Source organism: Cryptotermes secundus, unplaced genomic scaffold, assembly GCF_002891405.2.
Source record: "Cryptotermes secundus unplaced genomic scaffold, Csec_1.0 scaffold5, whole genome shotgun sequence".
In the NCBI taxonomy this organism is placed as follows: Eukaryota; Metazoa; Arthropoda; class Insecta; order Blattodea; family Kalotermitidae; genus Cryptotermes; species Cryptotermes secundus.
The window spans coordinates 1,901,905-1,916,822 of NW_019724742.1; the positions used below are offsets into that span (position 1 = coordinate 1,901,905).

A 14,918-nucleotide genomic window follows, 5' to 3' on the forward strand; every position below is an offset into this window, starting at 1 on the left:
TTCCGTTCCAAAGACAGGCAGGGATTTTTTTCTTCAATATGCTATAACTGGAACCCATCTAGTCTCTTGCTAAATGAATACAGATGGTTTTTTCTCCAGGGGCAAAACATATGGATCATCAATAACCTCCATCTGGTACTAAGATTTAGGATGCACGGAGCTTTAGTTCAGTATCCCTTACATACATCTTTATGGAGTCAGGAAACTTTAGCATAGACTCAAGAAATTTAGGCAATTCCATCATCCAACAAACCAATAACACACAGCAATGTATATGTGGCAGAAAGTAACATACGTAATAGCTACATGAATACATGTTTGGAAGGGGGGTGTCATAATTCCAAAGTGACATATTTTAAAAATAAGGATAAATCAGAATATAAGGATGTTGGCTATCATCGTTGCATTATCATGGAAACGGCAATAATAATAATAATAATCATAATCATAATAATAATAATAAACTCAACAAAGAAGATGGATACAGACTAACTATGGCCTAGCTGGCCCTCTTTCCCTTGGCACCTACCACTCAACCACCTTCAACCAACAACCACTAAACTTAACATATATGCAGACCTAGAAGGTGAACACTTAAAATAATCCATCAGCTTCTTTCCTTTCTGCTAGGGGGAAGAGAAGAGAAATAAACTCTTCTCCTACTTATGTGGTCACTCAAACCCTTTCCCTCACTCTTCTTTCCACCATGTGCCTACTAAAATCTATTCCATCACCTCATGGCCTAGATAATGGGTCGATGAACATTTTTCATCACCCCTTTTCAGGATCACCTGGTCAACAGAACATTTTTCATTGATCATTTCATTAATCACATGATTTCTGAAACATTTTGCATTACCCTCTTTCTAGGTTCATCTGATCACAAGAATATTTCTTATCACCTCTTCTCACCAAACAGGTTGGTGTAGCAATAACACTCTGAATCTGTATTTGGGATGTGTTCAGTCTGAATATAAGTCAGGACGTCAGTTATCAGGAGGCTTCCTGTGGTTTTCTTCAGTGTTTCTAAAGAGGTGTTAATATGATCACGCCCACATAGCTTGGTGCTTATCTCCTGTACTGCTAGCTGACCAGTTTGTAGCTATACACACTACACTGTATATTCTTTGAACTAACATAACATGCATTTATGTGTCATACTTCAGGCACTCAGACGCAACTTCTCTAGCAATGATTGTATAAAGGCTTGTGGCATTGATCAATTCATTGCTCTAAAATTATGTTGGAGTTTGTCCCTTGTCTCAGAAAGCATATTTAATACCAGGCTTCAAAAATTTGCCCCAAAATAGAAGCCAGAATAAACATAAAATCTCTTGTGAGAAATCTGTTAGTTTTTATTAACATAAGGACAATTAAAACATTGACATATAAATAACAGCTAGTCTCTTTCATGCTCAGGGAAAAGACAGTGTACCATTTCTGGGACATGGAGAAAACAAGGAATCTTCTGATGTTATTAGAACATGGAGAGAGGAATGGCGATGAGATGGACAAAGAAATGGGTTGGAAATGAAATTTGAGAGAAAGGTGGAACAGGATAAGGGTAGAGAGGATGAATAACTCTTCTAATGAGGAGGAGAACAGACTGAGGAGGGGAATGATGACAGGATGTACATATAAAAAGGACTGGAAGCAATAAGGGGGGAATGTGGGAAGAAGATAAAGATACGAAAGGGATACAGAAAAGAAGGAAAGAAATTAATTCGTTTGTCATCATGAGCCAATGATAATATAACTGAAGATAATTCTAAGTGCCATAATGAAAAATGTAGATGCAATGGTGATATGGAATCCTGAATGTGTGCAGGCCAGTTTAATACACACCACCTGCCTTCAGGCCATTTCTTGACATCATGATGACACAGGTTTTATTTCTGGCATTAGAGACAACAGTTTAAAGTGACTAATTTCTGTGATGCCTAAGGGAGTGATTTAATGCAGAACAGTCTCTTTTGTATACAGACACCTCATGTCCTGGCTACAATAATGTTTATGAACATGAAACTACTTTCTAAGATTTGAGGTCTTCACGGCAGTGACCATGAAGAAAGCAGGTGCCACATCCTAAAAGACTGCTTTCTTCATGAAACTACTTTATTTTACTTTGTTCTTACTTAACTTATTAAATGCTTTTTGTTTGCCATGTTGCCTAAGGTGTCAGCTTTCTACACAGACATATGCAACTGAATATCTATCTAAGAATGAATGAACTGGAGGCTATCAAATCCAGCACAGAACAAGAGTTAGTATAATGTGCTCTTCTGGCTGCAGCAAGGAAACATCCATGTGGCTGTGGATGTCTTAATGGAAGGATGCCAGATCATGTTGCAACCTTTTCTGAGGATGCAGTCAAGTTTGTGGAGACCAGGAGTATAACTGGTAGCTAATGAATATAAAAAATGTAAGAACACTATTCAAGTACCTGCCCATGTACATTGGAGCTGACAAACACAGCTATAGTGTCAGGCCATGGGATACTGACATATTGATCCCACCACCTTTGCATCACGATTGAAACATAGAAGCCAAGAACGAAGGATAATGGAATGAGATCACTGTAGCTTTCACAGTATTGCACCAAGCCCTCAAACACCCTGTAACACACAATAAAGAAGACACTCAGTTGAGATACTGAAATTAATTGGGACATTACCTGAAATAATCTACAATTATAAATAAATCAGTACCTGGATATGTGCTGTATATTCCTGTATACCTTCCAAAGGATTTCACTATTCTAACGACACTAGGCGACCTATATAAATCAATAAATGCCTTCTAATGTAACATTGTAAACTACTTGTTTCATCCTAGTCAGGTTCAGATATTTTCCTCAGCACATGATTTTAAAATTGCTGTAATTTATATTCTTTCCCCGAAGTAAGAGACCACATTTCACAACCAAACAAAACAACAAGTAACACACACTGCAGTTACGATATTTTATTAAGTTAATTTATTTTATAACAGTCTGGATTCATCTGGCTTGGGACAAAGACCAGTGTCAGGTGCCTGTGAATATGGTACTGCTGCTTTGGGTTCCATAAAACACATTTCTTATTCAGTTGAACAACTACTAGCTTTTCAAGAACTACTGCATGAAACCAGTTTATTTATGCTGTAGGTTTTGCAGAACGTTAAATGAAGAAGCTTCATGTGTAAAACCAAATTACTTTAAATACTGCGCTGGGGGCACAGTATCACAGGCTCATCTACAAATCTCTGACCCAGCACCTGGTTAGTTACACAATAATGAAGTTAATTTCCCAGCTGCAGACTGTTCTTCCACTGATTGTTACCGATGGAGTGGGCTTACTGACATGACTCCTACTGTGTCATTCCTACCTCCCCCCCCCCAAGGTGTTTTGTCAAAGGCACTAAGTCTAAATAGAGGCCGCGCCATAGCTCAAGTGGTCAGTTGCTGCCTTCCCATCGGCGGCCCTGGTTCGATCCCGGGTCTGGTCAAGTGGGATTTGTGGTGGACAAAGTGGCGCTGGGGCAGGTTTTCTCTGAGTACTTCGGTTTCCCCTGCCAATCTTTATTCCACCAATTGCTCCACAATCACCCTCACCTATCATCTGGGGCTGGTACAATAGGCCAGAAGTGGTCGCAGTACAAGGGACTTAGTCCCACCCCACTAGCAATAAAAAAAATAAAAAAGTCTAAATAGAGTATAGTTATCAGAACTGAGAACTCACTTCTTCTGATCCGGATCCAGGTGAAACCTGTAGATAAAGCTAAGGGTGTAGTACAGAAGTAGAAATATGACAAGATCAGGCCACACCAGCTTGTAGATACTGCCTCTCCATCTGAAACAAATTATACATTCAGTCTTCTGAAAGGACTGAGACACTTGTGTAGGATATTAGAATTTCTAAAGGGATTTCTGAAATTCGGGGGCCACGCAGTAGCGTAGTTGGATGAGGCGCTATGCTACATGCCGGAAGGTCGGTCGCGGGTTCAAATCCCGATGAGGTCACTGGATTTTTTTCAATTGACCTAATCATTCCAGCCACACTATGGCCCTGGGGTCGACTCAGGCTCTAACAGAAATGAGTACCAGGAATTAATTAAATAATGTTCCTGGGGAGTATCTTTGAGCCGACTGTCTAGATAATGTGGGACCCTCAACGTCTCACAACCCTATGGGCCTCCACGGCCTGGTACAGGGATAGCTTTACTTTTTACTTTTTATGCAGCACATTCAGGTTGCTGAAAGAACTTGGATGTTGTTGTTGCACACAGAAATTACAGAAGCCAAGGCCTTCAGAATATTTATTAGAATTTACTCCCTGTTCAAAAGTGAGCGTTTGAGTGGCAACATGAGACCATCCCTCCATAAAGCACTGAATAGATCAGTAATGACTTATGCTTGCCCCCCCCCGGCGAATTAACGGCAGACACCTGCCTCTTAAAATTGCAGCGCCTCTAAAACAAGGTTCTCCGCAACGGTGTAATTTTCCAAGGTGCACGTCGACCCGCGATTTGCACACAGCTTTCAACCTTCCGTATGTCATCATCATCAGTAATCTGTCAAGACGACAGGTCCACAGTCTCTTCCAAAACAGTTCCTCCATTTAATGCGATCTAGAGCTTTCTCCTTCAAATGACAGTATCCTCTTCTGTCCCCAAGGTCATCCAGCATCTTCGTACGTCCTCTTCCTCGTCTTCTTGTCACTTCTATCCGCCCCTCTATCTTTCCTTCGATAACTTCTTTTAGAAGGCNTGCTCCAAATGTAGCATTTCACTAGTTTCTTCCTCAAATTTAAGTCCAATTTGCTGGTAAAAAGATTCTTCTTCTTGCTAAATGCAGCTTTTGCCATGGCAATCCTGGATTTAATTTCACTAGTACACCTTCCATCATCTGTTAACAAGCTACCCAAATATTTAAAACATTTCACATTCTTCTGTATGTATACGGTGATATAACAGAAGTGTGCAGGCAACAAGCAGAAATCATACAGAATCATGAGAATGAACATATTCGCGGTATAGGTCAAGGCGAAGCCAGACATAAAAATATAAGAGGCTTAAACTTGGCGGTGGTCAAGCTTACGACCGTTCAAGTAACTAAGCTGCCGCTATAGCGTGAATTACTTATGATAGGGCATAGTCTGCTGTTCTCATCCTGGACTAACAGAGGTCTCGTACTGTATATATTTTACACACAAATGTATATATTGTTTTCTACCGCATAGTATACATGGGAAACTGTAAATAGTATTGTGACGTGGATGGCGGAACGGGAAGTGGGAGTCACCTGACTTTTACTACTGTGACTCTGACAAAGGACAGACCCATCATCTCGTCAGAAAGGGCGCCCTACCTCGACAAAACCGTAACTGTGTAACAGTAACTAAGATTTGGTCATGAGTCCCAGAAGGGGATCGACACTAAGACGGACAGACTGACTGACTTACTGTCGCGAAGTGACTTTGACTTTGATGCTCGGCTTACCTTTACCTTACAGTAACGGCCATAAATACGTACGCGCTATCAATCCTCTCTCTCCCTCTCTTATTCTTTCTCCGTTTCTTTGTATTTTCAAATAAGGCCATTTCATGTTCGCGAGCTGAGAAATTCCAACCACAGGCCACAAAGGTTAAACGTGAGTAAAGATAACGCAAAAAGTTGTCCCTGTGCTTAATTCCTTAAGCATCACACGTGACGACATAAGGCAGATTGGAGGTACATCTCCGCCATTCATGTCCTCGGCAGCAAATGGAGGTGTGCGGACAGCTTCGCGACGTAACCGCTTTAACCCCGGGGAAACACACCCGGTACCCACTGGAGAGGAGACGGGGTGGGCCCCACACCAGGTCTGGACACCGTGGAGAGGAGAAACATCTGTTGCTCCTGTAGGGAAGCTAACCCGTCGCTATACCGACTGATAATAAGACTGTTGTTGGCAAATGTTTTTGTTATTTATCTTAGAGAGATAGGATGGGATGGTAGGGATTTGATTGATCTGGCTCAGGATGGAGACCAGTGGAGGGCTCTTGTAAACACGGTAATGAACCTTCGGGTTCCATCAAATAGCGAGAATTTCTTGAGTAGCTGCAGAATTGGCGGCTCCTCAAGAAGGGCTCAGCTCCATGAATAAGTAAGGCTGTCGGTTTACTGATGCGTGACGGCGTAGCGCGTCAAGGCGGGACGATGATGTGACAAGGACAACGTCACACGGGTGAGCCCACATAATTGCCCCACAACTGTTAATAACCAACTCACCATCACTTTACTGAGCCAAGCATAAATCTGCGAGTGTCCAAAGCCTTTCATATCCACATCTGTAAATTACTTTCGGAAGGTATTTGGTTCGAATCCCAGTAGGCGACGGATATCCTGAGAGGTTTTCTAGATTTCTTCTACATCTCCACCAAACATCGCGTTTAAGCAGTCTGTACTCCTGTTCAGTATTCGGGAGTCCCAGTTTCGATTCTCGGCCCAAAGAACTTCGTTTGAAGATTTTTCGTGATTTCTAGTGCCCCCTTCAGATATACGCCGGCATTGTGTTTTAAAAATATACCACAATAGCTTCCTTTTCTTCATCAATAATTCAACACATTCGAAGATATACGAGTATATACAAACTCTGTAGCTGAATACGTGTCCCTAAGTACACTGAAAAGCACCTCAATATTTGTAGATAACGGCCCCGATAGCAGCCTACACTAAAATAGGCCACGACAGCTTCCTTCCACGGCTTTCAGAATTAATCACACTCGTACAACCCTTCCATTCAAAGAAGACGTCGTTAAGTAAATTCGTCTCTGTGCTATGAAGGCGTATGGGGGAGTGGATGTATAGATCCACATTTTTCTTGACCTCGGCAGTAGTTGGAGGTGAGCGGTCAGGTTCACGCCCCGGCCGCCTTACCCCCCGAAAAGAGCCCTAGGTACCCATTGTATAGGAGGTTGGGTGGACCCCAGAGCCGGCCTGGACGACATGGAGAGAAAATTCTTGACCCTACGGGACTCGAACTTTGACCCCTCGGTCGTCCAGCCCATAGCCAGTGGCTCAGTCATAAAGTAAAGAAAGAAATAAACCTGAGACTGGATAACACCTTGAACAGGACACGGGAACCTGCTCCCACGTTTCTCCCTAATCGTCATGCAGTTATCCTACAGAAATATCTTTATTTTGCAACAGATGGTACCAACCTCAGCAGTTCAAACAGGGCTACAAACGAACAGATTCTGCACACACTGCTGCATGGGTGCTCATTACATTTCAGTTTCGTAACTGTAGGCTGAGAAGCATTACGAACTTTAGTTTTATATCAATGTTATGTTGGCCACCGTCCAACCTGTGAGGTAAGTTCATATTTCACAAACTCTGTGTAAAACATCTATGTGGGTGCGCCCCTATTGTAGCGATGTGGATCGTTACGTAATCATTAAATCGTATTTGCTGTGCATGATGGGAATGAAAGTGGTCCTACCTGAGACTTCACCGAACACACAGGTTGCCTGCTTCATCTGCAGTTACTCTGGGAACAAGAGTGCCTTATCTTCATTTAGTGACGCAGAAAGTTACCAGAATGTATTTTAACATACTTTCAATATTCATACGCCGGTGGGAAATTCGCGTTTACATAAACAGGACTCTTCCTCCGTAAGGTTCTCTATACAACAGCCACGGGTCAGTTCTTTATGGAACCAAGTGACTTTCATGATGCCCCCATAAATAAAGCGCTACATTTCGTTCGAAGTGTGGGATTAATAACGGGTTAATCCAAAGGGGAAGCCCAATAGATCATTGTTGTTCGCGGTGCAGGGGCCGGTTTTATGGCCCACTACACTGTCCACACAAAGTGGGGCATATCCTGGTTCACGGTGTAGATGGATTCTATAATATACACTCAAAGATGCTTTAGAAAGAGAGTATAGTCCCTACGTAAAGTTTCGGTACTTCGTTCTACTCCCATCTTCAGGTGACTTCTTAAAATTGTACCTTCAGATTCTTTATTACCATTATGGTCTTCTGGGCTGAGACGCCGTGTAATTTGACAGATACATACTGACGTTTCGGAGGAACATGTTAACTCCAGCTTCATGTAGAAGAGAGGCCGTAATCTCAGTTCTCCGCGTCGGGAGAACCTCAAATCCCACGGGCTTGTTATCAGTTTTCATTTTGAAAATAGCGGTAATGTTGGGATCAGTCCGGGACCCTCTGAAAGCTAGGCTAAATCGTTAGCAGCTACAGTAGAGCCAGCATTCGAAAAGTTGTGCAGGCCACAGCAAATATGCCTCAGGCAACTGCCGGTAGGCCTAAAATGGTTGTTTGGAATAACACGTAACAACTCTATTTTTCTTTTTTGTACAAGGCGCATCTTGCGAAGGCATAACTGAACGGTCATGGGCGTCCGTCTACATGTCTCTCCGCTCATTTTTAAGTACTCTAATGACATCGAGAGAACTTGGTACTGGCAAGTCTGTACCAGAAGTTCAGGAGCGAATTCAGCGTCGGTCCGCATCGCGTCAGTGCCCGCTCTGCATAAAGCTAAGGTCGAAATGTATCGTCTCCAAAAGACACGACGTGCAAAATACTGTCACACAAGATCACACTGAAGTGTATAACATTAGTCGTCGTCGTAGGCGTCATCATTAACATCATCATCATGTTTAAGGCCATGTTTTGTCTGCTCCGTCCTCTTAAAGAGCACGCTGACCCAGCCATCGTAACTGGGGGCTCCTCATATTTCGTCATCTTATTGGGTTGTATGTTAAAATTTTCTTTGGAATCCTCTGTCTTCAGTTCGTAGAACGTAATATTTCTACCCCGATCTGGATTTAGATTAAAAATATTAAATTCTTCCTTTATTTTCACATTTCTTATTTGGCCTTTCCTTGTGCAGTCTGCTACACTCCTACAATTTTCATTTCTGCAGGTTCAATTTATGTTTCTTTTTTCTTTTTACATTCCAAATTTCGGATCCATATGTAAGTAGAGCTATATAATCTTTTCCTCCATGACCTTTAGTCCACAAGCGAACTATACTGACCGAGCGACAGCCGCTTGTCGCCGAAGATAGTGCCAAATTTTGTGGATAGGGTGTGTCGCGTGGTCAGCTCAACGGATTCCCAATGTCATTAATCTCGGTTTTCTAGACCGGAGCCGCTATCTTATAGCTTCATAAAATTATTTTTGTGTATCTTCTCTTGTTTCTTTATTCAGTGTTTAGTTTCAGACGTTTTTCGATGTAATGAATATGCATCGAAGAGTGACATTGTGGTTTAATGGCTGCAGGGTGACAACTTTGCAACAAATAATCTCTATCTGCACTAAATGACCATCAAGGTCAACAATTAAAACAGCACAGCAAGTGTTTGCAAAATGTGTAGTCCTCTGAAGTATTTTCCATTCTTTTCCTTAATGTAGGTTAACGTGGGCTGGTGCCTTAGCTCAGCTGATAAGATATCCTTGACAAAACAACACAATAGCACATGAAATGGAATGTTTTTGTCTTATCTGGAACTTCACAGGTTACGAGCTAAGGAATTTTATTTATTCCTAAATCGTATACAGTACTAAATGAACTATTTTGGGCACGCGGTAGCGAAGTTGGTTGAGGCACTATGCTACAAGCCGGAAGGTCGCGGGTTCGAGTCCTGATGAGGTGGATATTTTCGACTGACCTAATCCTTCCAGCCGCACTATGACCCTGGGGTCGACTCAGCCTCTTAACAGAAATGAGTACCAGGAATCTTCCTAGGGGGGAAAGAGCGACCGGCGCGTAAGGCTGACAACCTTACCGCCATCTGTAAGCCGACTTTCTACATAATGCGGACCCTCAACGTCTCATAACTCTATGGTCCTCCATGGTCCGTTACAGGGATAGCTTTACCTTCTTTTTTACCTTAATGTTTTGGGCACTGGACACCATCTTAAGTTCTTTTAGACACAACGTTTCGGTAAGTGATCTGTTTCCATTATCACGTGTAGGCCTGAAGGAGGCAAGATTCATGTTTACTCGGGCCTGTAAGAAAGAGATAGTCAACACTAGACGTCGAAAGACGTTACAAGCACAGAATATGATATGATGATATACAGTATCCAAAATAACAGTCATGTTTAACGTAACACCCACTGCGACGGCCCGGGTTCGATCCCGTGTCTGGTCAAGTGGGATTTGTGGTGGACAAAGTGGCGTTGGGGCAGGTTTTCTCCGAGTACTTCGGTTTCCCCTGCCAATCTTCATTCCACCAACTGCTCCACAATCACCCTCACCTATCATCTGGGGCTGGTACAATAGGCCAGAAGTGGCCGCAGTACAAGGGACTTAGTCCCACCCCACTAACAATAAAAAATGTAACACCCAAACGCCAGAAACTTTCAGACTTAGCGCATACAACAAGAGACGTGGATCTGATGGCACAGATGTTTGGGTACGTGCTTTCCACGGATCGTGTATCTAGCAGACTTGTAAAAAAGGGACTGACTATTCTTTCCGCGCGCCATAGTTTCGCTACGTCTTGTATGCAGGTATGACAGCATGACAGATGATGTATAGAGTAAGTTGGGAAGCCCTGGACATGAAATATGTTGACATTTGTAATTATACAGATCTACGTAAGCACTCTGTTTATCATGCGGTGATTTTCTTTACACAGAAGCAGCCTGAGTCACTTGGATGGTGCATGAAGCATTTGAACTAAACTGCTATTCTAAGACGTGCACCTTACTTTTCGTTCATTTTACGACTATGTCAATATATTTAAAACTATATAGGTTCGATGGATTCTCTTCTCCAAGTATAATTAGAATGATCAAGTTAAGGAGGATGAGGTGGGCAGGGCATGTAGCACGAATGGGGGAGACGAGGAATGCGTATAGGATATTGGTGGGAAAGCCAGAAGGAAAGAGACCACTGGGAAGACGAAGGCGTAGGTGGGTGGACAATATTAAAATGGATCTTAGAGAGATAGGATGGGATGGTATTGATTGGAATGATCTGGCTCAGGATAGGGGCCACTGGAGGGCTCTTGTGAACAGGTTATGAACCTTCGGGTTCCATAAAATGCTGGGAAATTCTTGAGTAGCTGCAGAATTGGCAGCTCCTCCAGAAGGGCTAGCTCCGTGAGTAAGTAAGTAAGTAAGTAAGGGTCGATGGATTTGTGGTGGACAAAGTGGCGCTGGGGCGGGTTTTCTTCGAGTAATTCGGCTTCCCCTGCCAATCTTCATTCCACCAAATTCTCCATCTTCATAATCAGCCGGAGTAGGTACAATAGGCCAATCAGTGGCCGCCGTGCCGAGTGGACCCAGCTGGACTCCACTCCCACTAGCGAATTAAAACAAAATTTAAAAATATAGGGTCGATTGGCAAGATGGCAACAAAAAAAAAAAAGGCACCGTTATCGATGTGCTTAATTACTTGTGCACAAAGCCACGAAGACGTAAGGGGAAATTGGGGTATAGCTCCACCATTCTTGACCTCGGTCCTAGTGAATAGACGGAGGTGAGTGGTCAGCTTCATGCCCCTACCGCTTACTAATGACACAAGAGCCCTTCAGTACCATTGTACAGGAGGCTTTGTGGGCCTCGGAACCGGTCTGAACATTACGGAGGAAAGGAAAAGAACTGCATCTACTGGGAATGGAACCACGACTCTCCGGTCGTCCAGGCCGTAGTCTAGTCACTATACCGACTGAGCCATCCGGTTCCGATATGTAGGATGACAGGAAAGGATAGGGGGGGGGGTGTCTCGGCCTAATCGCAGTCCTGGCCCTGTATTTGACAGGAGGGACAGAGGTTCTGACCGAGCACTTCCCACGTACAAATTTGTATCTTTACCGTCATACCAGACTCCTCACTCAGAGAGACTTCCTTCAGCGTTGTGCTTAATAGCGAAATGCAGCTAAAAATACAACAAGTTCTGAAATATGGAAATGTATTCAGAGAACTATGTGTATTTTCTAAGTCGGTGCTTTGCGTTTATGACGTTCTTTTATTTCAAGTGCAAGACGATTAAGGTATTACGGATTTAAGTCCAGTTTCTCATGGCCTCATCACACCAAGCGTCACTGCATAAGTCATACAATAAACTTTCTCTCTCTCCTTAAGTAAAGCATAATGCAAATAACAAAACGTTTCGAAGTGAGAGCTACAGAGCACTCCGTAGCGTAGGGGTCCATTCCCGATGAGGTCATTACATTTTTCAATTTACCTCATCCTTCCTGGAGTCGACTCAGCCTCTAACAGAAATGGGTACCAGGAATCTTCCTGGGGGATAATGGGCAGCTGCTCGGTCACGGTAGCCGAGCGGTCTAAGGCATGTACTGTCTTCGCTCGCTTGGAAACCGGGATCGTGGGTTCGAATCCCACTCAGGGCATGGATGTTTAGTTTGTGTGTGTGCGTTTTTCTGTGTTTGTGTACAGGTAGAGGCCTTGCGACGAGCTGATCACCAGCCCAAGGAGTCCTACCGAATGTGTAAGATGTAGAAAAACCATAGTGAACGGAGAAGTTCATGGTGGTAGGCCTAGCCCCACTGGGGCTGTAGTGCCAAGGAAAAAAAATAGATCTGTAGCCAGGAACTCTGACCACTAGACCACAGAGGCGGTCACAGTTAAGAAAACGTTCCTATATAAAGTAAGAAGACAGAATATTGATGTAAGGGCTCCTCATCCCCTCCATAAGCTCTCTTAAATAGGCCATATTCCTTTATTTCACGCTCTTCTCAGTTCACTATTCAGTCAGTCTTCCACTCCGCGCTATATGATGGTACGTAAGTGATAAAGCGCCATTAAGCATAACTGACTATTTTCAATACCGGTTCCCCCCCGTCAGCATACACCCTGACGGTACAAATTAACGATGTCGAAAGTCGGCAAGTCGACTCATGAAAGTGAAGATGAGAAATACGTGAATAATTTAGTCCCACATGTTTCGCCGAACATGGCTCTCCTACGTCAAGCTCTCGCAAGAAGCGGCTTGCTGAGTGCGCCTCAGGCGAGTGAGTAAGGTTAGGTACTACTGCCCACGCACATTGCCCGAGCCGCGGAAATACGGGCCCTCTGCTCTCTCATTACCTGGCAGCGTAACAATAGTGCAGAAAACATTCCTTCCCTGGAGCCGGGATATCGCCGTCGGTAAAGCTAAAGGCTAGGGACTGGGGCAAAAGGTTTTTCTCTACTCCTGCAGGCAGGTTCCGCACCCAGCCACCTATCGAATGGGTACCGGGGGTAAAGCTGGGGGCATGAAGCTGACGACTCACCTCCATCCAGTGCAGAGGTCAAGAATGACGGAGCCATACCTCCATGCCCCCATGTCTCCATGGCATAAGTTACTCCTGTAACAGACAATGGAGGTCCATGCGGTTGTGAGACTTCGAGGCTCCCACATTTTCTAGACAATGGGATCACATATGGCGGTGAGGTTTGCAGCCTTAAACGCCAGCTGCCCATTACGCCCCAGGAATATTCCTGGTACTCATTTCTGTTAGAGGCTGAGTCGACCCCTGGGCTATAATGCGGCTGGAATGATTAGATCAACTGAAAAATCCAGTGATCTCATCGGGAATCGAACCCACGACCTTCCGGCTTGTAGCATAGCTTCCTCACTCCACCCTCCATGGTATAGTGCGTAACTAATTAAGCACGGGGACAACTTTATCTTTACCCTTCCTATAGAGGGCTCCACAACAGTGTAAGCAAAACTTTCGCTGGGCTAAACCCTGAAGATGGAGGCGACATGTTACTCAGAAACGGCTGTTGAAGGATATGTTTACTATTCCACATTGAAGGTGGAAGTAACATGTTCCTCCGACACGTCAGTTAACTTTCACCAGACTACAGGGCATATATCCCACAAGACATAACCACTGCCTCAGCCCCTCAGGTTTTGTAGTTGCCTCCACTTCTCTGTTATCGGAAGGAAACGAATGTTTTCTTCATTTTTTGCTTATTTATTATTTATTATACTTATTTAACGACAATATCAGTAATTTTTTTAATGCTAGTGGGGTGGGACTGCGGCCACTTCTGGCCTATTGTACCAGCCCCAGATGACAGGTGAGGGTGATTGTGGAGCAATTGGTGGAATGAAGATTGGCAGGGGAAACCGAAGTACTCGGAGAAAACCTGCCCCAGCGCCACTTTGTCCACCACAAATCCCACTTGACCAGACCAGGGATCGAACCCGGGCCGCCGCGATGGGAAGCCGGCGACTAACCGCTTGAGCTGTGGCGCGACCTAGACACTATCAGTAACTCATAGCGTCCACGACTGAAAGATAATGAACCCGTAAGGATACGTAAAGAATCGACCGTGGTCTGATTTTACGGTGCGATCCAGGAATTCACCTGAAGGGACTGAGGAAGACCAGGAAGAACCTCCGTCAGGATAGTCTGTGACCCCGCAAGCATTCGAGCCGAGAGGCTCCCGTATATAATTAAGAAGCGTTAACAATTGAGCCAGCTTGATGTGTAAGAAAGATGGAAAAGAAACTAAGGAAAACAAAGAAAAAGTAAAACTTCGAAGGGCAGCAAAAACAGAGAAAAAGGAGGACGAGTGATCAGCCCGTCGCAAGGCCGCTACCTACACAAACACAGACATCCGTACCTTGAATGGGATTCGGAAACCCATGATCCCAGCGTTCGAGCGAGCGAAGACAGATCATTCCTTAGATCGCGCGGCCACTGTGATCGGCAAGTCATCAGGTTAATACTGAAAAACATCGACTCTGGTGCGTACTTAGTCACGGAGCTGAGCCCTTCTTGAGGAGCCGCAAATTCTACAGCAACTCAAGAATTTTTCAGCATTTTATGGAACCCGAAGGTTCATTACTGTTTTCAAAAGAGCCCTCCGCTGGTACCTATCCCGAGCCAGATCAATCCAATCAATACCATCCCATCCTATCTCTCTAAGATCCATTTTAATACTGTTCACCCATCTACGCC

The 14,918-nt window shown here is 44.0% G+C and overlaps 1 protein-coding gene across 1 annotated transcript in view; it reads right to left on the reverse strand.

Annotated features, from left to right (window-relative positions):
• LOC111862764 (bestrophin-2) overlaps window positions 1–14,918 on the reverse strand; it is a 62,069-nt gene that overhangs the window by 13,296 nt on the left and 33,855 nt on the right. Inside the window, exons 2-3 of the mRNA XM_023848422.2 lie at window positions 3,720–3,830; window positions 2,444–2,615 (exon numbers count right to left, since the gene is read on the reverse strand). Coding sequence (XP_023704190.1) covers window positions 2,444–2,615; window positions 3,720–3,830 — 283 coding nt within the window. The remainder of the gene's footprint in view (window positions 1–2,443; window positions 2,616–3,719; window positions 3,831–14,918) is intronic.